The sequence below is a fragment of the Bos grunniens genome, chromosome 16 (genome assembly GCF_055505025.1).
Source record: "Bos grunniens cultivar Pamir isolate PY7600 chromosome 16, Bosgru_T2T1.0, whole genome shotgun sequence".
Lineage (NCBI taxonomy): Eukaryota > Metazoa > Chordata > Mammalia > Artiodactyla > Bovidae > Bos > Bos grunniens.
This window is the reverse complement of record NC_141180.1, coordinates 37,535,655-37,559,695: the sequence shown is the minus strand read 5'-3', so window position 1 is coordinate 37,559,695 and position 24,041 is coordinate 37,535,655. Positions and strand designations below refer to the sequence as shown.

The 24,041-nt window shown below is 42.4% G+C and overlaps 1 protein-coding gene across 2 annotated transcripts in view; it reads right to left on the bottom strand.

Moving 5' to 3' along the window:
- Positions 1 to 12,617: 12,617 nt before the first annotated feature.
- Positions 12,618 to 24,041, bottom strand: part of RBP7 (retinol binding protein 7) — a 46,689-nt gene continuing 35,265 nt past the window's right edge. The window contains exons 4-6 of one of the 2 annotated variants that reach the window (XM_086344392.1): positions 15,398 to 15,422; positions 14,824 to 14,866; positions 12,618 to 13,901 (exon numbers count right to left, since the gene is read on the bottom strand). In XM_086344392.1, coding sequence (XP_086200518.1) covers positions 13,688 to 13,901; positions 14,824 to 14,866; positions 15,398 to 15,422 — 282 coding nt within the window. In that variant the 3' untranslated portion in view covers positions 12,618 to 13,687. Of the gene's footprint in view, positions 13,902 to 14,823; positions 14,867 to 15,397; positions 15,423 to 16,169; positions 17,922 to 24,041 lie in introns of those variants that run through there. The other variant, XM_086344395.1, reaches the window with a different exon arrangement.

Below are 24,041 nucleotides of genomic sequence, written 5' to 3'. Positions count from 1 at the left end.
AACTCCACGTCCTATCCTGCTTTAACATTTTACAATTTATGACTTCTTAAAATAATTTTATTTATTTGCTTTCAGCTGTGCTGGGTCTTTGTGCTGCATGGCCTCTTCTCTCCAGTTGCTGTGAGTGGGGGCTACTCTCTGGTTGTGGTGCTCAGGCTTCTCCTTGTTGTGGCGTGTAATGTTGTGGACCCCAGGCTCTAGGGCACGTGCACTTCAGTAGGTGCAGCACATGGGCTTGGTAGTTGTGGTTCCTGGGCCCTAGAGTGCTGGCTCAGTAGTTGTGGCGCACGGGCCTAGTTGCTCCATGGCATGTGGGATCTTCCCAGACCAGAGGTTGAACCCATGTCTCCTGCATTGGCAGGCAGATTCTTTACCACTGATCCACCAGGGAAGACTGATTTATGACATTTTGAATTTCTGACAGAGTTCACCTTTAAAGCTATCTCACCACTTTTTTTTTTTAACTTTTTATTTTTAAATGTATTTATTTCCCAGGCAAAAATACTGGAGTGTATTGCCATTTCCTTCTTCAGGGGATCTTCCCAACCAGGGATCGAACCTGCATCTCCTGTGTCTCCTGCATTGCAGGCATGTTCTTTACTCACTGAACCATCGGGGAACACTACGAGCTGGTAGCTCAGATGGTAAAGAATCTGCCAGCAGCGTGGGAAACCTGGGTTCAATCCCTGCGTCGGGAAGATTCCCTAGAGAAGGAAATGGTAACCCACTCCAGTATTCTTGCCCAGAGAATACCATGGACAGAGGAACCTGGTGGGCTATAGTCCATGGGGTAGCAAAGAGTGGGACACAACTAAGCAACTAACACTTTTACTTTCATCAAGGGTCAACCCCTGCACTGAACTCTGGATTCCTCCCCCTCCCACCTTCTTAAGAACTTTGGTCCAAGATTTATCCTCTTTCTTCTGCACCATCATTTTCTGTCTCCCCACTGGACACATTTCTGCTCTAGGAACACTACCTTTAAAAACCCTACCTTGACCCTACATCTACTTTGGGCTATGCCTCTTTTATTTGATTCCCTTGACAGCAAAACATCTCGAAAGGTATTTGGCATGTTATTTCCAGGCTTCCCAAATAACATGGTGGTAAGGAATCCACCTGCCAATGCAGGAGATGTAAGAGATACGGGTTTGATCACTGGGCCTGGAAGATCCCCTGGAGAAGGTATTGGCAACCTACTCCAGTATTCTTGCCTCGAGAATCCCATGGACAGAGAGCCTGGCAGCTACAGTCCATAGGGTTGCAAAAGAGTGGAACATGACTGAGCACACATATATACGTATTATTTCCATTCCTCCCTTACTCTTCAGTCCAGTCTATCCTCTGTCTGTGCCATTCTGAGAAAATTCTCTTGTTGAGATCTCCTAAGACCAGTCTCACTTCCGTGTCCAATATTTATCAGCATCTCAGTCGCATTCGATTCAGATGAGCACTTCTGAAACATTTCCCCTTTATTGCCTTTCATGAGGTCACAGTTTCCTGGGTTTCCTCTTGCCTCACTGAAAGTTATTCTTTAGGTTCATTTGCTGCTTTCTTCCCCCAAGCTTTAAATATTGTAGAGCCGCAGGCTCAGTGCCAAGCCCTCTTCTGTCTGCCAACATAAGTGCTGGAGATTAAAATAAGTCCAAAAAGGGAAACAATGCTGGCGATCAGTGTTTCTATTTTAAAGAGGATGGTCATAGAAATGAACCTTTTTACAAAACAGAAATTGAGTCACAGATGTGGAGAACTCACTTATGGTGACCAAAGAGGATAATGGGTTGGGGAATAAACTGGGAGATTGGGATTGACATGTACACGCTACTTATATAAAAAGTAACTAATAATAAGAACCTATTGTATAGCCCAGGGAACTCTATTCAGGGCTCTGTAATGACCTATATAGGAATGTACAGCAGAAACTAACACAACAATATAAATCAACTATACTCCAATTAAAAAATTAATTTAAAAAAAAAGATGGTCAGAGAAGATCTAACTCAGCAAGTAGCATTTGAAGAAAGACCTGAAGGGATGGAAGAAGTGAACCAAGTAGACATCCACGGGAGAGCATGAGTAGAGGGAATAGAAAGCCCTGAGTTAGGAATAGGCCTGGCAAGTGGCCAGTGTGGCCAAAGCAGAATGAGTGTTAGGGAAAGTAGAAGGGGATGTCTGTGGCTTTTTACTCTAAGATGGGACCTATTGGAATATTTTGAACAGAGGAGTGATCTGATCTCCTTGGTGTTTTAAAAGGATCACTCTCTCGATGCTATATTGAAAACAGAGTGTAGGGAACAAGAGAGAGAAGCACAGAGACCAGTCAGGTGGGAGATGCAATGGTACAGGTAAGAGGTGCTGAGGGCTCAGACCAAGGTGGCAGTGGTGAAGGCAGAGAGAAGTGGATTTTTTAAAAAAAATTTGATTGGAGTATACTTGCTTTACAATGCCATGTCAACCTCTGCTGCACAGCAAAGTGAATCAGCCACTCTGGATATGTCTTGAAGAAACAGCCAACAGAATTTGGGAGTGAGCAGGAGAATGAGAAAAATGAGAGAAGTCAAGGATGATTCCAACTACTATTAGAAAGAGAAGTTGCCATTCATTATATGGGGAAGACTATGGGTGGAGTAGACTTTAAGGGGAGATTGGGAGTTCAGTTTGGGGCATATTAAGTCTAAGGTATCTAGTAGACTTTGAAGTAAAGGTGTAAAGTAGGTGGCTGGCCATACAGATCTGGAGACAAATCCAGACTAGAGACATCAGTTGAGCATCTCCAATGCATAGATGAAATCCAAAGTCATGAGGTGAGTTGAGTGACTATAGTAAGAAATTGAAACTGTTAGTCATTCAGTCATGTCTGACTCGTTTCAACCCCATGCACTATAAGGGCTCCCCTGTCCATGGAATTCTCTAGGCAAGAATACTGGGGTGGGTAGCCATTCTTTTCTCCAGGGGAGCTTCCTAACCCAGGGATCAAACCTGGGTCTACTGCATTACAGGCAGATTCTTTACTGTCTGAGCCACCAGGGAAGCCCAGTAAGAAAAGAGGTCTCCAGACTGAGCCCTGGGACATCCAACATGAAGAAACAAGGAGTGGAAAGAAATCAGCAAAGGAGACTGACAATGACTTGTCTGTAGTTGGTGGAAAACCAGAAGACTGTGGTATCTGCCAAGTGAACAAAGTGTTAAAAGACAGAGGTGATAATCAGTTGTTTCAAACACTGCTGATAAGTGATGCAAGACGAAGATGGAGATTGTCCATTGAATTTACCAATAAGCAGCTCTTTCATGACTTATGTAGCAGTTTTGGTGGATTCATGGGGCAGGAACCTGATCAGGGTGTGTGTAGGAAAGAAAGCAGGATAGACGACTCTCTCAAGAAGTTTTGTGACAGGGGACTTCCCTAGTGGTCCAGTGGTCAAGAACCCACCTTCCAATGCAGGGGATGGGGTTCAATCCCAGGTCAGGTCGGGGAACTAGGAACCAAGATGCAGCCCATGCACCACAACTAGAGAGCCCAAGCTCTGAAACTACTAAGCCCGTGCACTCCAGAGCACGTACTCCACAGCTAGAGGAGCCCCCTCACACTACAACTAAGTCCCAGCAGAGCCAAAATAAAATAAAAATGAAAAAAATGTTTTAGAGAAGTTTTGTGGCAAGAGAGCCAATAAATGGGATGGTAGCTAGAAGGAGCGGAGAAGGCAGTGGCACCCCACTCCAGTACTCTTGCCTGGAAAATCCCATGGACAGAGGAGCCTGGTAGGCTGCAGTCCATGGGGTCGCTAAGAGTCGGACATGACTGAGTGACTTCACTTTCACTTTTCACTTTCATGCACTGGAGAAGGAAATGGCAACCCATTTCAGTATTCTTGCCTGGAGAATCCCAGGGACAGAGGAGCCTGGTGGGCTGCCGTCTATGGGGTTGCACAGAGTCGGACACGACTGAAGCGACTTAGCAGCAGCAGCAGCTAGAAGAAGTTTACAAAAGTGTTTTGCCTTTCATAGTGGAAGAAGTAACAGTCTGTCTTGTATTTTAATGGGAATTATTGGTAGAGAAGGAACTTTTTGAATATTTAGGGAAAAGTAGATTCTGTATATTGTTGATGTCTTCTTTGAATCCTTTACCTTCTTATCTTATGAATTGGAAAAGGCTTCCCAGGGAGCACTGGTGGTGAAGAATCTGCCTGCTAATGCAGGAGACGAAGATTCGATCCCTGGGTGAAGAAGATCCCCTGGAGGAGGGTGTGGCAACTCACTCCAGTATTCTTGCCTGGACAATTCCATGGACAGAGAAGCCTGGTGGGCTACAGTCCATGGGGACACAAAGAACCAGACATGACTGAAGTGACTAACACACACACACATTTCCTCTTGAAAGGAAAATAGTAGCAAGCTTTGTCTTATATAAAGCCTCTAAAGACTATATCTTGTTTGCTACTGTTGTGGATTTGATGTGAGCAATTTTCTAGATTTTTCACTGTCTTCTTGCCTAAAATGATACCACCATAGAATGTCTACTATTTCATGAAGGCTTGTAGATCATTAGGTATCATTTCTGCCTATCATCACAGCTAATGCCTGTGATTCATGTAATATCTCTAAGAGTGAACTACTTGAAATTTGTCTATTCTGACTCTTACTTGGGCTTAAGATTCAGAATTTCTCTTGCTTGGAGTATGATTTTATTTTCATAAGATTACTTGGTTTTGCCTCGTGTCTGGGGTTGTTTGATATACTCAGCAGATGTGGTTAACCAAAGCCAAGAAGGAAAACCAGTGCTGCTGACTCAGTCTGTCATCTATTCATGACCTTAGTAACCACTTATCGAAACCCTAAGTTGAGCAAAGCACTATGCAAGATACAAAGATGAACTGGTGAATAAGACATGCTAAGTGTTCTCCTGCCCATAAGAGACAGTCAAGGAGAGAAATCAAACACATACACAATTCTCCTGGGCATATATATATATATCCAGAGAAAACTATAATTCAAAAAGATACATGCATCCCAATGTTGACTGCAGCACTATTTATAATAGCCAAGACATGAAAACAACCTAATGTCCATCAACAGATGAATAGGAAAAGAAGATGTGATACATATATAAATGGAATACAACTTAGCCATATTAAAAAAAATGCCATTTATAGCAACATGGATGCAACTAGAGATTATCATACTAAGTGAAGTAAGCAAGACAAAGAAAGATAAATTATCATATGATATCACTTATATGTGGAATTGAAAAAAAAAGATACAAATGAATTTATTTACAAAACAGAAATAGACCCAAAGGCATGGAAAACAAACTTATGGTTACCAGAAAGGAAAGGGGAGGAAGGGAAAAACTAGGAGGTTGGGGTTATCAGATACACTGTGATGTGCTGTGCTTGGTCACTCAGTCCTGTCCTGCTCTTTGTGACCTCATGGACTGTAGCCCGCCAGGCTCCTCTGTCCATGGGACTCTCCAAGCAAGAATACTGGCGTGGGTTGCCATGCCCTCCTCCATGGGATCTTTCCAACCCAGGTATTGAACCCAGGTCTCCCGCATTGCAAGTGGATTCTTTACCGTCTGAGCCACCAGGGAAGCCCCAGATATACACTACTATATATAAAATAGGATCTAAGTGTAGCACAATATTATACTCAATATTTTGTAATAACCTATAAGGGAAAATAATATGAAAAATAATATATGTATATACACATATATATTTATATACCTGAATCACTGTGCTGTATACCTGAAACTAACATGGCATTGTAAATCAAGTATACTTCAATAAAGTTAAAAAATGTAAAAGTTAAAAACAAACTCCAGAACACATACACAACTATAAGAAATGATACAAAGTGTTAGTGAAAGTTGCTCAGTCATGTCCAACTCTTTGCAACCCTATGGACTATACAGTGGGTAGCCTTTCCCTTCTCCAGGGGATCTTCCCAACCCAGGGATCCAACCCAGATCTCCTGCATTGCAAGCAGATTCTTTACCAGCTGAGCCACAAGGGAAGCCCAAGATAGGGAGTGGGTAGCCTAATCCTTATCCAGAGGATCTTCCCAACCCAGGAATCAAACTGGGGTCTCCTATCTTGCAGGCGAATTCTTTACCAACTGATCTATCAGGGAAGCCCACAAAGTGTTTAAGTGCCATAAAAGAAATTATAAGGAGGAATTCCCTGGCAGTCTGGTGGTTAGGACTCTGTACCTTCACTGCCAAAAGCCTAGGTTCAATCCCCAGAGAGCTAAGATCACACACACACACACACACACACAAGTTCCAGGAAAGCACTAGAGAAACCAACAGGATAAAGAGACTATTACTTCTGGTTTGGAGGGCATTGCTCTGACTCACTGAAGCAGGCAGGTATTCTGAAGATAATCTACTCAACAGCCTTCCTCCCAACAATCTCAACTAATGTCAGTATTTCCCCACATTTTAAAACATGATCTCCTGAAAAGCTGGAACATCTTGACCCCACATTTCATTTTATAGCCAAATGAGCTGACTCCATCTCTTTTCAATAAAAAAATTTCTATTCCTGTTATATGTACTTAAAATTTAATATTAAAAGTTTCACTTAATTTTTAAAACCTAATGAACAGTTGCATTTGAATAAAAACAAGATTTAACATGTTTGCAATCAGAGGAACTACTCTCAAACTCAATATCTACATTTCCTCATTAAGTGAAGGGTATTATCTGCATAAAACTCCTGTTGTCTATATTTTCGTCATGTCACCTACTTTCCTCTCTCTCTGCTCTTAGAAAAGAACTGATAAATGTGTCAGCAAGCGTAAGAATGGAACATGATAGAAGAAACCACCTCACAGAGGAATAAGTAACTCACACCAGATTCAAGGGGTTTGGAAACAATATTTTTTTAATTAAAAAAAAAGGGGGGGGTTGGGGAGAAGAGTGAAGTACATCACAAACTAAAAAAAATACTAATTGTGTCCCATTCCCCTACTTGTCCTCTCTTAATATTTCCAGTAGCTTCAAATGTGACCTTGCTGACATCACAACAGACCCAACAGAGGCAAAAAAAAAAAAAATTTTATACACTGAATTTGGGAAAGCATTCAAAAAAGTATAATTTGTTTTGTTTTATAAGGCTATAAGTTCAATATGAGGGAAGGATTAAAGACAGCATATTCCTGCCTCTGGCAGCTTCCAGCAGTGTGTGTATTTAAGAACAATTGAGGTGATCCAATGGTTAAGAATCCCCTTGCAATGCAGGGACATAGGTTTGATCCCCGGTTAGGGAACTAAGATCCCACACGCCTCGGGACAACTAAGCCTTCGAGGCAACCATTACAAAGAAGGCAAATCAATGATGTAAACTGTAAAACATACACGCATTTCAATTTTTTGCAATCACATAAGAATCACATTTTCATCAACATTATGTTTTAAGAGATCAGAAAACGTGTATGAGGTTCCAGGATACAGTTTTAGTTTGCACAATTCTGAGAAACAGGTTTTTAAATGATGTTCTAGAACATTTCTTTGCAACTGGACTTAATCACGGAGATAGTGCCTTTGTTTCTGGAAAATTGTGACAACAATAAAAATAGCAGAGCAAACAGTGAAAGATCTTTATCTCTTATCCACTTCTCTACGGGTATCTTTTTTTCTCTATTAAAAAAATGTTTTCTTGTGAAATGTAACACATATGCAGAAATATGCATAAAGATGATTATAAGGTAAACCTGTATATTCACCACCTTCCAAGGAATCCTGCATTAGTAGACCTTAGTCACCTCTCAGTCACAACCCTGTCCTTTATGTCTAGTGAGGTCACTGTCCTCATTTCCATGGTGATCATTTCCTTGCTTTTATTCATAGATAAACACTCTTCAAAGTGATGAGGTAAATCTACAACTCCTCATAAAAAAAAAAAAATTCACCTAATTTTATGGCTACTGATTTTTACATTCACAGAAAACATTTTCATGGAGGGAGATAGGATTGGAAATGTACCTGTTAACCAACCTAAACCAAAGCTTGTTAATTGTTACTGGTTAGAAGACTGTTTTGCAAAGGGCCCAAAATATTGCACCCAGAAGATATAATTGAATACTAATGAGTACATCAGGTAAGTTTCAGAAACAACCTGTCATCTGTGGCAAACTGAAGAACTTTCAAAAGAAGGAGGCCAGGAAAATTAGGGAAAATAATATCCTATAAAAGATCTCAGAAAATAAAGTAGAGCTTCTTGCCCTGGGAAGAAACAAGAGTGAATATAGAAAGCATTCATTTGGAATCCCCTGGCGGTCCAGAGGTTAGCACTTAATGCTTTTACTGCCTGCCCCAGTTCAATCCCTGGTCTGGAAAGAAGATCCTGCAAACTGCAGTGCAATCATAAATACCTTTCATTTTAAGTGTATCTACTGAGGTCAAGGTCTGAAACTCCAGAAGAAGAGGTTATAAAGTAACAATAGTGGGACTTCCATGGTGGCTCAGTGGCTAAGACTCAGCGTTCCCAATGCAGGGAGCCTGGGTTCAATCCTTGGTCAGGGAACTAGATTCCACATGCTGCAGCTTTGTTCACATGTCATAAGTAAACGATTCTGCAACTAAGACCCGAGGCAGCTAAATAAATAAATAATTTTTTATATAAAGTAAAGTAGTAATAGTCAGCAAGCGGGATCAACTTTTTGAAGTGATGGACTTGTTCTGAAACTAGATGGTGAGGATGGTTGCACCACTTTAAATGGACTAAAAATGATTACACTGTATACTTTATAATAGGTGAATTGTATAGTATGTAAATTGCAATTCAATAAAGCTATTAAAATTAAGAAAAAAAAACACAAACAAGAATCTTATTCTAAGTAATTGCATTTTTATTACAAGCCAAATTGAATTGCTTGTCCTCCTCCCCATCCTCTTCCTTCTTCTTTTTTCTTTAAGTGCATCCAAAGTATGTAGATAACAGAGGTATTCTTTTGCTAAGGATGAGCCTTTCTTGCTGGTTGTCTGAAGTGCCAACATCTGCTAGTGATTTCATGGAAAGATCTTTGATCAGTGCTCCTTTTAAATAAAAACTTGAGAGATGCAGTCAAAATCCATGAAGTTTCTTTATGAACAATAGAAACATTGAGCTTAAAATGTTTTCATTTCGGTTTTAGTGAGGTATAATTGACATATGATAGTGGTCTTAATCAAGTTTTTTATTTGACCCAGCTGGTTGGCAAGTCAAAACCAGAATCTGGCACATCTTGTCCTGGAGGCCATGCCTTATCCTGGGAGATGATGTGGAGCCTTGAGAAAAAAACATGTAACTCACAGAATCCGAAGATGGAGAGTTGTGTTTTCAACTCCCTTTTTGTCAAGTTCTTTCCTCACCTCACTACTATAGTTAGAAACCAACACATCTGAATTCAGGACCAGTGACCTGGACCTAGGGATAAAACTGCTGTTTGTATGGAGACTTGGAATATACAAAGTTTAACTTCATAGCATCTTAAGTGTCCCTGGGTTCCAAACAACCTGCATGTACAAGCACAAAGTGTTTATGGAAGGAATGAAGAAATGAGTAATTGAGAGTTTTCTCATAGATATAGTCTCCTGGTGTTCTGGTGGCCAAGATAGCAGACGTAACGGGAGAAGTGTGCATAAGGAACAAGGTGCAACATTTTATGAAGCAGCAAAGTTGACCCAGGATGAAATGATTCATTATGTGGGAAATATTAAAGGCTCTCCAGCAAAAGTTTACAATTACAAGTATAGACTCTGGAGCCCAGACTTTGAATTCTGACTTGTTTGGTGGTCCAGTGATTAAGAATCTGCCTGCCAATGCAGGGGACATGGGTTCAATCCCTGGTCACGTAACTAAGATCCAACATGTTTCAGTTCAGTTCAGTTCAGTTCAGTCGCTCAGTTGTGTCCGACACTTGCGACCCCATAAATCACAGCATGCCAGGCCTCCGTGTCCAACACCAACTCCCGGAATTTACTCAAACTCATGTGCATCGAGACACTGATGTCATCCAGCCATCTCACGCTCTGTCGACCCCTTTTCCTCCTGCCCCCAGTCTCTCCCAGCATCAGGGTCTTTTCCAATGACTCAACTCTTCACATGAGGTGGCCAAAGTATTGGAGTTTCAGCTTCAGAATCATTCCCTCCAAAGGAATCCCAGGGCTGATCTCCTTCAGAATGGACTGGTTGGATCTCCTTGCAGTCCAAGGGACTCTCAAGAGTCTTCTCCAACACCACAGTTCAAAAGCATCAATTCTTTGGCGCTCAGCCTTCTTCACAGTCCAACTCTCACATCCATACATGACCACAGCAAAAACCATAGTCTTGACTAGACAGACCTTTGTTGACAAAGTAATGTCTCTGCTTTTGAATATGCTATCTAGGTTGGTCATAACTTTCCTTCCAAGGAGTAAGTGTCTTTCAATTTCATGGCTGCAGTCACCATCTGTAGTGATTTTGGAGCCCAGAAAAATAAAGTCTGACCCTGTTTCCACTGTTTCCCCATCTATTTCCCATGAAGTGGTGGGACCGGATGCCGTGATCTTCGTTCTCTGAATGTTGAGCTTTAAGCCAACTTTTTCACTCTCCACTTTCACTTTCATCAAGAGGCTTTTTAGTTCCTCTTCACTTTCTGCCATAAGGGTGGTGTCATCTGCATATCTGAGGTTATTGATATTTCTCCCGGCAATCTTGATTCCAGCTTGTGCTTCTTCCAGCCCAGCGTTTCTCATGATGTACTCTGCATAGAAGTTAAATAAGCAGGGTGACAATATACAGCCTTGACGTACTCCTTTTCCTATTTGGAACCAGCCTGTTGTTCCATGTCCAGTTCTAACTGTTGCTTCCTGACCTGCATATAAGTTTCTCAAGAGGCAGGTCAGGTGGTCTGGTATTCCCATTTCTTTCAGAATTTTCCACAGTTTATTGTAATCTACACAATCAAAAGCTTTGGCATAGTCAATAAAGCAGAAATAGATGTTTTTCTGGAACTCTCTTGCTTTTTCCATGATCCAGCGGATGTTGGCAATTTGATCTCTGGTTCCTCTGCCTTTTCTAAAACGAGCTTGAACATCTAGAAGTTCACGGTTCACGTATTGCTGAAGCCTGGCTTGGAGAATTTTGAGCTTTTTCTAGGATTTCATCAAGGCTGTATATTGTCACCCTGTTTATTTAACTTCTATGCAGAGTACATCATGAGAAACGCTGGACTGGAAGAAACACAAGCTGGAATCAAGATTGCCGGGAGAAATATCAATAACCTCAGATATGCAGATGACACCACCCTTATGGCAGAAAGTGAAGAGGAACTAAAAAGCCTCTTGATGAAAGTGAAAGTGGAGAGTGAAAAAGATGGCTTAAAGCTCAACATTCAGAGAACGAAGATCACAGCATCCGGTCCCACCACTTCATGGGAAATAGATGGGGAAACAGTGGAAACAGGGTCAGACTTTATTTTTCTGGGCTCCAAAATCACTACAGATGGTGACTGCAGCCATGAAATTAAAAGACGCTTACTCCTTGGAAGGAAAGTTATGACCAACCTAGATAGCATGTTCAAAAGCAGAGACATTACTTTGCCAACAAAGGTTCATCTAGTCAAGGCTATGGTTTTTGCTGTGGTCATGTATGGATGTGAGAGTTGGACTATGAAGAAGGCTGAGCGCCGAAGAATTGATGCTTTTGAACTGTGGTGTTGGAGAAGACTCTTGAGAGTCCCTTGGACTGCAAGGAGATCCAACCAGTCCATCCTGAAGGAGATCAGCCCTGGCATTTCTTTGGAAGGACTGATGCTGAAGCTGAAACTCCAGTACTTTGGCCACCTCATGCGGAGAGTTGACTCCTTGGAAAAGACTCTGATGCTGGGAGGGATTGGGGGCAGGAGGAGAAGGAGACGACAGAGAATGAGATGGCTGGATGGCATCACTGACTCGATGGACGTGAGTCTGAGTGAACTCCGGGAGTTGGTGATGGACAGGGAGGCCTGGCGTGCTGCGATTCATGGGGTCGCAAAGAGTCAGACACGACTGAGTGACTGATCTGATCTGAGTGTGTGAGATGAGTGCAGTTGTGCGGTAGTTTGAGCATTCTTTGGCATTGCTTTTCTTTGGGATTGGAATGAAAACTGACCTTTTCCAGTCCTGTGGCCACTGCTGAGTTTTCCAAATGTGCTGGCATATTGAGTGCAGCACTTTCACAGCATCATCTTTCAGGATTTGAAATAGCTCAACTGGAATTCCATCACCTCCTCTAGCTTTGTTCATAGTAATGCTTTCTAAGGCCCACTTAACTTCACATTCCAGGATGTCTGGCTCTAGATGAGTGATCACACCATTGTGATTATCTGGGTCATGAAGATCTTTTTTGTACTGTCTTCTGTGTATTCTTGCCACCTCTTCTTAATATCTTCTGCTTCTGTTAGATCCATACCATTTCTGTCCTTTATCGAGCCCATCTTTGCATGAAATGTCCCCTTGGTATCTCTAATTTTCTTGAAGAGATCTCTAGTCTTTCCCATTCTGTTGTTTTCCTCTATTTCTTTGCATTGATCTCTGAGGAAGGCTTTCTTATCTCTCCTTGATATTCTTTGGAACTCTGCATTCAAATGGGAATATTTTTCCTTTTCTCCTTTGCTATTTGCTTCTTTTCTTTTCACAGGTATTTGTAAGGCCTCCCCAGACAGCCATTTTGCTTTTTTGCATTTCTTTTCCATGGGGATGGTCTTGATCCCTGTCTCCTATACAATGTCACGAACCTCTGTCCATAGTTCATCAGGCAGTCTGTATATCAGATCTAGTCCCTTAAATCTATTTTTCACTTCCACTGTATAATCATAAGGGATTTGATTTAGGTCATACCTGAATGGTTTAGTGGTTTTCCGTACTTTCTTCAATTTAAGTCTGAATTTGGCAATAAGGAGCTCATGATCTGAGCCACAGTCAGCTCCTAGTCTTGTTTTTGCTGACTGTATAGACAGCAATGGCAACCCACTCCAGTACTCTTGCCTTGAAATCCCATGGACAGAGGAGCCTGGTAGGCTGCAGTCCATGAGGTCGCTAAGAGTTGGGCACGACTGAGCAACTTCACTTTTCACTTTTCACTTTCATGCATTGGAGAAGGCAATGGCAACCCACTCCAGTATTCTTGCCTGGAGAATCCCGGGGACAGAGAAGCCTAGTGGGCTGCCGTCTGTGGGGTCGCACAGAGTCAGTCACGACTGAAGCGACTTAGCAGCAGCAGCAGCAGCATAGAGCTTCTCCATCTTTGGCTGCAAAGAATATAATCAATCTGATTTCGGTGTTGACCATCTGGTGATGTCCATGTGTAGAGTCTTCTCTTGTGTTGTTGGAAGAGGGTGTTTACTATGACCAGTGCGTTCTCTTGGCAAAACTCTATCAGCCTTTGCCCTGCTTCATTCCGTACTCCAAGGAAAAATTTGCCTGTTACTCCAGGTGTTTCTTGACTTCCTACTTTTGCATTCCAGTCCCTTATAATGAAAAGGACATCTTTTTTGGATGTTAGTTCTAAAAGGTGTTGTAGGTCTTCATAGAACCATTCAGCTTTAGCTTCTTCAGCGTTACTGATTGGGGCATAGGCTTGGATTACTGTGATATTGAATGGTTTACCTTGGAAACAGAGATCATTCTATTCTCTGTCCTTCGTGGCAGCTGTGACGGACCACGCAGAAGTGTGGCCGAGAGGAGCTACCCCACACCCAGGGTCAGGAGCGGCAGCCGAGACGAGCTACCCCACTCCCAAGGCCAGGGGCGGCAGCTGAGAGGAGCAACCCCACGTCCAAGGAGCGGTGGCTGCACGGGCACAGGAAGGCCGAGAGGAGTTACTCCATGTTCAAGGTCAGGAGGGACGGCCGTGAGGAGATACTCCTCATCCCAGGTAAGGAGCAGCGGCTGCACTTTCCTGGAGCAGACATGAAGAGATACCCCATGTCCAAGGTAAGAGAAACCCAAGTAAGACAGTAGGTGTTGCAAGAGGGCATCAGAGGACAGACACACTGAAACCATAATCACAGAAAACTAGCCAATCTGATCACATGGACCACAGCCTTGTCTAACTCAATGAAACTAAGCCATGCCATGTGGGGCCACCCAAGAAGGACAGGTCATGGTGGAGAGGTCTGACAGAATGTGGTCCACTGGAGAAAGGAATGGCAAACCACTTCAGTATTCTTGCCTCGAGAACCCCATGAACCATATGAAAAGGCAAAATGAAAGGATATTGAAAGAGGAACTCCCCAGGTCGGTAGGTGCCCAATATGCTACTGGAGATCAGTGGAGAAATAAATAACTCCAGAAAGAATGAAGGGATGGAGCCAAAGCAAAGACAATACCCAGTTGTGGATGTGACTAGTGATAGAAGCAAGGTCCGATGCTTGAGCAATATTGCTTGAGCAATATTGCATAGGAACCTGGAATGTTAGGTCCATGAATCAAGGCAAGTTGGAAGTGGTCAAACAGGAGACAGCAAAAGTGAACGGCAACATTCTAGGAATCAGCGAACTAAAATGGACTGGAATTTAACTCAGATGACCATTATATCTACTACTGTGCGCAGGAATCCCTTAGAAGAAATGGAGTAGCCATCATGGTCAACAAAAGAGTCCGAAATGCAGTACTAGGATGCAAAAACATGCCTCAGGGTGTCTAAAAAAGGAAAGAAAGAAAAAAATTTGAAGTTTAAAAACTGTCCTAAAATTTGCAGATGCGGCCCAGTGATAAAGAATCTGAATGTCAATTCAGAAGACACAAGAGATGAGGGTTGGAACCCTGAGTCAAGAAGATCCCCTGGAGAAGAAAATGGCAATCCATTCCAGTATTCTTACCTGGAAAATCCTATGGACAGAGGAGCCTGGCGGGCTAGAGTGCCTGTGGTCGGAAAAGAGTTGGACACAACTTAGCAAGTATATACGAACATTCTATCAATACTAACTCTGTGATCTCGGGCAAGTTACTTAATGTAGGTAAATAAGACAATTTATTTCTAAACTGTCTCATGTTTAAAATTGGATTAAGGGACTTCTCTGGCAGTCCAGGGTTAGGACTCCTTGCTTCTACTGCAGGGGGCATGGGTTTGATTCCTGGTTAGGGAACTAAGATCTCACATGCCAAATGGCCATAATAATAATTATGGGAATAAGAATGGTAGCTCTTGCAAATATTGTGAAAATAAATGAGTTGAGCTCTGTAAAGTACTGAACTTTGCTTGACCCATTGTAAACATATGTAAGTGTTTTATTATTATCACCAATTTTTTCAACTTCTCTTTTAGCATTTTTCCATTCCTCCCTATATACCATACCCTTCCATACTGAGACTCATTCTTCACTACCAAAGATATCTGTCCTCAGCTTGATATCTTGTTCTCCGTCACTAACCAACTTTGTGACCTGCACTTACCCTTTCGGAAATTCAGTCTCGTCATCTGTAAAATGAGAATAAGAAAACATTGCCATGTTAACTTCAGCGGAGCCAAATGGAATCCCCCAAGCAAAATAAAAATCCCATCATCCACTTCATTAGTTAGAAAGCTAAATGACAGCTCCTCCTGAGAAATAAGTGACTAAGTAAATTGTGTTAAGTTGCTAATTTAGTTGATATCAAGGATAGAGCTAGGTTTTGTAGTACCTAAAACAAACAATTTTGGAAGTTTTCTTTAAGAAAACAGAATATAAAATTAGCCTCAAATAATTTTAAAAATCAGAAAAATAACAAGTTTATTAACTGCCTCTAAATAACTGTTTTCTGCAACATACTCATCACCTCTTCATCAGTTCAGTTCAGTTCAGTTCAGTCGCTCAGTCATGTCCAACTCCTTGCGACCCCATGGACTGCAGCAAGCCAGGCCTACCTGTCCAGCACCAACTCCCAGAGTTTATTCAAACTCATGTCCATTGAGTCAGTGATGCCATCCAACTATCTCATCCTCTGTCGTCCCCTTCTCCTCCTGCCTTCAATCTGTCCCAGCGTCAAGGTCTTTTCAAATGAGTCAGCTCTTCACATTAGGTGGCCAAAGTATTGAAGTTTAGCCAGAAGTTTAAATCTTTTGACTCACTCCCTTTCTTTTTTTAAAGTTTATTTTATTCAAGTATAGCTGATTTACAATGTGGTGTTAATGTATGCTGTACAGCAAAGCAATTCAGTTATACATATATATACATTCTTTTTCATATTTTTTCCATTATGGTTTATCACAGGATATTGAATAAAGTTCCCCTGCTATACCGTAGGATCTTGCTCTTTATCCATTCTATATATAGTAGTTTGCATCCTCTATTTCCAAACTCCCAATCCATCCTTTCCCCATGGCAACCACCAGTCTGTTCTCTATGTCTGGACTCCCTCCTTTTCTTAAGTGGGTTATCACATAATTTCAGGAACTATTCACACTTATTCAAAAATTATCCATATAATAAGCTGCTGCTTTGGGTATAACTTAAAAACAATTTTTGGGGGGTTACAATTCACTCCTTTTTTAAAATTTTATTTTTATTTTGGTTGTGCTCAGGCTTTCTCTAGTTATAGTAAGTAGGCATTACTCTCTAGTTGTGGTGTGCGGGCTTCTCACTGAGGTGGCTTGTTTCCAAGCACAGACTCTAGAGCACGTGGGCTCAGTAGTTGCTGCGCAGGCTTAGTTGCCTCCTGGCATATGGAATCTTCCTGGACCAGGGGCTGAACCTGTATCCTCTGAATTGGCAAGAGGATTCTTAACCACTGGCGCACAGGGGTGTGCTATGCACTAAGTCACTTCAGTCATGTCGGACTCTGGGCGACACTATGGACCGTAGCCCGCCAGCCTCCTCTGTCCATGGGTTTCTCCAGTCAAGAATACTGGAGTGGGTTGCCATGGCCTTCTCCAGGGGATCTTCCTGACTCAGAGATCGAACCCAGGTCTCCCACATTGCAGTGGATTCTTTACAGCTGAGCCACTAGGGAAGCCCAAGAATACTGGAGTGGGTTGCCATCCCCTTCCTCGGGGGATCTTCCTGACTAAGGGATCTAAGGAACCCAGGTCTCCTGCATTGCAGGCGGATTCTTTACCAGTTGAGCTACCAGGGAAGCCCTCTTAATGTTAGAGTCATTTATGTGGCTCTTTTTATGACTTCACTTTTTATGACTTTTGCTTCATATTCTCGGTACCTAGTTAGTAATACTTGATGAACATCTCCTAATGTCCACTGAATTGAATTAAATCTAAGCAATTGAGATAAAAAGGCATCTAACAGTTAACTATAGTAAATCTCCATGAAGATGGCCTCTTGCATTTTAAAATGACAGAGGGATCCTTGGCGTAATATCTCTTCTTGCTTGTTTTATGGAAGCATTCCAAAATGTCTTTCCAAATTGAAATTAAAGCAGTGAGGCCTAATTTAAAATATATTTTTGTCTTTGTCTTTGATTCCTAGCACAGAGGTCCAAAAACTCTTGGAGTTTACTGAGTGATAGTGTTGCAGGGAAGAGCCAACTCTGACTCCATGATAGACCTGGTTCTTTGACTTTAACCTTTGCTTTTAGTTGCTTTTGTTATTATAATCATACATAATGATCTGCCTCGGGGAACCCTGCCCCTCCCTGAGGTTGGCCATTCCAGGAAATATTTGCAAGATTCTTGTTGTTGTGCAGTCACTCAGTCCCGTCAGACACTTTTCGACCTCATGGACTGCAGCATGCCAGGCTTCCCTGTCCATCACCAACTCCCAGAGCTTGCTCAAACTCATGTCCTTTGAGTCGGGGACGCCATCCAACCATCTCGTCCTCTGTCATGCCCTTCTCCTCCTGCCTTCGATCTTTTCCAGCATCAGGGTCTTTTCCAATGAGTCAGTTCTTCACATCAGGTGGCCAAAATATTGGAGCTTCAGCTTCAGCATCAGTCCTTCCAATTGTTAGGTAGTTAGAATAGGAAAAAGGAGTCCAAAATAGCAGGCTAAAAGACAAAGGAAAAAGCCTGTGAACATAGAATAAAGGAAGGTCCGAGGACCAGGACCAGAGTGAGAACCTCAGGTGAAACAAACAGCCCTCCTGGCTAGCCCAATTTACATAGGGCAGGCTCAGGGGGAGGAGGAAAAAACATATAAAAAGAGGAGCCAAAATTGAGCTTCTCTCTTCTCTTCCGCTTTGGGTCGGCCTGCCTACACGCCTTGAGGTTGTATTTTCCTTTGCTTGCCAAATAAAACTGAGCTGTAAACGAGTTGTAACACTGGTCCACTGTTTCAAATTTTTGCTGCGGCAAGACAGAACCAAGGAAATTACACACTCCCCTGACACAATGAATATTCAGGACTGATCTCCTTCAGAATGGACTGGTTGGATCTCCTTGCAGTCCAAGGGACTCTCAAGAGTCTTCTCCAACACCACAGTTCAAAAGCCTCAATTCTTCAGTGCTCAGCTCTCTTTATAGTCCAGTTGAAACCGTTTACCACAGATTGTGACTCAAACCCACCTGGCTGGGACTCAAACCAGCCAAAACCCATGGTACCTGGTTTTAGCACCTAATGAAGCTCAGGTTCTTCATGTCTCATCACAGAAAGAATTTAGTGAGAGACAAAATGATAAGAAGTGGATCTATTCAGATACAAAGAGAAGCACACTCCACAGAGTGTGGGTCATTGCAAAGGGTGAATGTGGCGGCTGTGAAATGTGGCATGGTAAGTTTTTAAAGGCTGGGTAATTCCATATGCTAATGAGTGGGAGGACTATTTCAATTATTTTGGGGAAGGGGTGGAGATTTCCTGGATTTGGGTCACCGCCCCTTCCTTTGTCTTATAACAATGCCTTTGGAAAACTCAGCAGTGGCCACAGGACTGGAAAAGGTCAGTTTTCATTCCAGTCCCAAAGAAAGGCAATGCCAAAGAGTTTGAACTGCTGCACAGTTGCGCTTATCTCACATGCTATCTAGTTCAGTTCAGTTCAGTTCAGTTGCTCAGTCGTGTCCGACTCTTTGTGACCCCATGAATCGCAGCACGCCAGGCTTCCCTGTCCATCACCAACTTCCAGAGTTCACCCAAACTCATGTCCATTGAGTCGGTGATGCCATCCAGCCATCTCATCCTCTGTCATCCCCTTCTCCTCCTGCCCCCAATTCTTCCCAGCATCAGTATCTTTTCCAATGAGCACCTCTTCACATGAGGTGGCCAAAGTATTGGAGTTTCAGTTTTAGCATCAGTCCTTCCAATGAACACCCAGGACTGATCTCCTTTAGGATGGACTGGTTGGATCTCCTTGCAGTCCAAGGGACTCTCAAGAGTCTTCTCCAACACCACAGTTCAAAGGCATCAATTCTTTGGCGCTCAGCTTTCTTCACAGTCCAACTCTCACATCCATACATGACCACTGGAAAAACCATAGCCTTGACTAGATAAATGAACTATTTTCCCCTCTTGATAGTAATGGCTGTTAAATTCTCTAAAATAAGAAAGAGACTGTGGTGGTAGTTTAGTCGCTAAGTTGTGTCCGACTCTTGCAATCCCATGGACTGTAGCCTGCCAGGCTCCTCTGTCAATGGGATTCTCCAGGCGAGAATACTGGAGTGGGTTGCCATTTCCTTCTCCAGAGGATCTTTCTGACCCAGAAATCAAACCCAGGTCAGAAAGAGACTCAGTTCAGTTCAGTTCAGTTGCTCAGTCGTGTCTGACCCTTTGCGACCCCATGAATTGCAGCACGTCCGGGCCTCCCTGTCCATCACCAACTCCCAGAGTTCACTCAAACTCACGTCCATCGAGGTAGTGCTAAAAATCCTTTAAGCTAGGCTTCAACAGTACATGACCTGAGAATTTCCAGATGTAAAAATTGAATTTCTAAAAGGCAGAGGTAGCAGAGACCAAATTGCCAACATCCGTTGGATCATAGAAAAAGCAAAAGAGTTCCAGAAATACATCTACTTCTGCTTTATTGACTATGCCAAAGCTTTTGACTATGTGGATCATAAGAAATTGTGGAAAATTCTGAAAGAGATGGGAATACCAGACCACCTTACCTACCTCCTGAGAAACCTGTGTGCAGGTCAAGAAGCAACAGTTAGAACCGGACATGGAACAACAGACTGATTCCAAATCAGGAAAGGAGTACGTCAAGGCTGTATATTGTCACCTTGCTTATTTAACTTCTATGCAGAGTACATCATGTGAAATGCTGGACTGGATGAAGCACAAGCTAGAATCTAGATTGCCGGGAGAAATATCAATAATCTCAGATATGCAGATGACACCACCCTTATGGCAGAAAGTGAAGAGGAACTAACGAGCCTCTTGATAAAAGTGAAAGAGGAGAGTGAAAAAATTGGCTTAAAACTCAACATTCAAAACACTAAGATCATGGCATCTGATCCCATCACTTCATGGCAAATACATGGGGAAAAAATGAAAACAGTGAAAGAGTATTTTGAGGGGGTTCCAGAATCACTGCATATGGTAATTGCAGCCATGAAATTAAAAGATACTTGCTCTTTGGAAGAAAAGTTATGACCAACCTAGATAGCATATTAAAAAGCAGAGACATTACTTTGCCAACCAAGGTCTGCTGTAGTCAAAGCTATGGTTTTTCCAGTAGTCATGTATGGATGTGAGAGTTGGACCATAAAGAAGGCTGAGGACCAAAGAATTGATGCTTTTGAACTGTGGTGTTGGAGAAGACTCCTGCGAGTCCCTTGGACCGCAAGGAGATCCAACCAATCCATCTTAAAGGAAAGCAGTCCTGAATATTCACTGGAAGGACTGATGCTTTAGCTGAAGCTCCAATCCTTTGGCCACCTGATGTGAAGAAATGACTCCTTTGAAAAGCCCCTGATGCTGGGAAAGATTGAAGGCAGGAGGAGAAGGGGGTGAAAGAGGATGAGATGGTTAGACAGCATCACTGACTCAATGGACTTGAGTTTGAGTAAACTCCAGGAGTTGGTGATGGATAGGGAGGCCTGGCATGCTGCATTCAATGAGGTCACAAAGAGTCGGACACAACTGAGTGACTGAACTGGACTGGAACTGTTATGGCACCTCCAGGTGTCTATTTCACTTGCTCATTCAGGATCAAGGTCTAGTCTTGTCTGCCATCTTGGTCTCATTTGATTCTAATCAGTTTATGTTGTGTCCTTGGGCTTTGTCATTCTTTCAAAAGTTGTGCCTTGCCACTTTCCCTCCTGTTACATCCATCCCTCTCACATCCATACATGACTACTGGAAAAACTACAACTTTGACTAGAGGACCTTTGTCAGCAAAGTAATGTCTCTGCTTTTTAATATGCTGTCTAGGTTGGTCATAACTTTTCTTCCAAAGAGCAAGTATCTTTTAATTTCATGGCTGCAATTACCATATGCAATGATTCTGGAACCCCCTCAAAATACTCTTTCACTGTTTTCATTTTTTTCCCCATGTATTTGCCATGAAGTGATGGGATCAGATGCCAATGATCTTAGTGTTTTGAATGTTGAGATTTAGGCCAACTTTTTCACTCTCCTCTTTCACTTTCATCAAAAGGCTTGTTAGTTCCTCTTCACTTTCTGCCATAAGGGTGGTGTCATCTGTGTATCTGAGGTTATCGATATTTCTCCCAGCAATCTAGATTCTAGCTTGTACTTCATTCAGTCCAGCATTTCACATGATGTACTCTGCATAGAAGTTAAATAAGCAAGGTGACAATATACAGCCTTGACATACTCCTTTCCCACTCTGTTGTTTCATGTCGGGTTCTAACTGTTGCTTCTTGGCCTGTTTACAGATTTCTCAGGAGGCAGGTAAGGTGGTCTGCTATTCCCATCTCTTTTAGAATTTCCCACAATTTGTTATGATCCACACAGTCAAAGGCTTTGGCATAGTCAATAAAGCAGAAGTAGGTGTTTTTCTGTAACTCTCTTGCTTTTTCCATGATCCAATGGATGTTGACAGTTTTGTAACAGGAGAGAAAGGGGCAGGGCAAAACTTTTGAAAGAATGACATAGCCCAAGGAAACAACATAAACCAATTAGAATCAAATGGGACCAAGATGGCAGACAAGACTAGACCTTGATCCTCAAACAGCAAGTAAATGACACACCCAGAGATGCCATGACAGTTTCAAGGCAATGTTAAAAGACCAAGGAGTGAGACCTGGGCCAAATCCTGGAAATCTCCACCCCTTTCCAAAAATAGTTGGAATAATCCTCCAACTCATTAAGCTATAAAATTACCTAGCCTATAAAAACTAACCAAGTCAAACTTCGGAGCCGCACTCGCCCTATGAGTTTTTGAGATTGCACCCAAGCACTGCATTTCAGACTTTTGTTGACTATGAGGGCTACTCCATTTCTTCTAAGGGATTCTCGCCCATATTAGTAGATATAATGATTGTATGAATTGTACCAAGCCCATTAAAACTAACCATGTCACATTTCTCCTGAATGTTCATTGGAAGGACTGATGCTAAAGCTGAAACTCCAATACTCTGGCCACCTGATGTGAAGAACTGACTCATCTGAAAAGACCCTGATGCTGGGAAACATTGATGGTGGGAGGAGAAGGGGACGACAGAGGATGAGATGGTTGGATGGCATCACTGACTCAGTGGACATAAGTTTGAGTAGACTCCAGGAGTTGGTGATGCACAGGGAGGCCTGGCGTGCTGCAGTCCATGGGATCGCATTGCATCTCACTGAATTCTTTCTGCGATGAGACATCAAGAACCTGAGTTTCATTAGGCCCTGAAACCAGATACTGTGCGTTTTGGCTGCGTTCAAGTCCCCACCATGTAGGTTTAAGTCCTAAGCATGGCTTTGACTGAGTTTGAGTCCCAGCCACATGGTTCAAGTTCCAATCTGTGGTAAAGGTTTCAATCTGATCTCTGGTTCCTCTGCCTTTTCTAAATCCAGCTAGAACATCTGGAAGTTCACGGTTCATGTACTGTTGAAGACTGGCTTGGAGAATTTTGAGCATTATTTTGCTACCATGTGAGATGAGTGCAATTGTGTGGTAGTTTGAACATTCTTTGGCATTGCCTTTATTTGGAATTGGAATGAAAACTGACTTTTTCCAATGCTTTGGCCACTGCTGAGTTTTCCAAATTTGCTGGTATATTGAGTGCAGCACTTTACCAGCATCATCTTTTAGGATTTTAAATAGCTCAACTGGAATTTCATCACCTCCACTAGCTTTGTTCATAGTGATGCTTCCTAAGGCCCACTTGACTTTGAACTCCAGGATGTCTGGGTCTAAGTGAGTGATCACACCATCGTGGTTATCTGGGTCATGAAGATCTTTTTTGTATAGTTTTTCTATGTATTCTTGCCAGGTCTTCTTAATATCTTCTGCTTCTTTCAGGTCCATACCATTTCTCTTTTTTCTATTGTGCCCATCTTTGCATGAAATATTCCCTTGGTGTCTCCAATTTTCTAAGAGATCTCTAGTCTTTCCCATTCTACTGTTTTCCTCTATTTCTTTGCATTGATTACTGAGGCAGGCTTTCTTATCTCTCCTCACTATTCTTTGGAACTCTGGATTCAGATGGATATATCTTTCCTTTTCCCCTTTGCCTTTAGCTTCTCTTCTTTTCTCAGCCATTTGTAAGGCCTCCTCAGACAGCCAATTTGCCTTTTTGCATTTCTTTTTCTTGAGGATGGTCTTGATCACTGTCTCCTGTACAATGTCATGAACCTCTGTCCATAGTTCTCCAGGCAATCTGTGTATCAGATCTAATCCCTTGAATCTGTTTGTCACTTCCACTGTATAATTACAAGGGATTTGATTTAGGTTATACCTGAATGGTCTAGTGGTTTTCCCTACTTTCTTCAATTTAAGTCTGAATTTGGCAGTAAGGAGTTCATGATCTGAGCCATAGTCAGCTCCTGGTCTTGTTTCTGCTGACTGTATGGAGTTTCTCCATCTTCGGCTGCAAAGTATATAATCAATCTGATTTTGGTAATGAGTATCTGGTGATATCCATGTGTAGAGTCTTCTCTTAAGTTGCTGGAAGAGGGTGTTTCCTATGACCAATGCGTTCTCCTGGCAAAACTCTGTTAGCCTTTGCCCTGCTTCAATTTGTCCTCCAAGGCCAAAGTTGCCTGTTTTCCAGGTATCTCTTGAC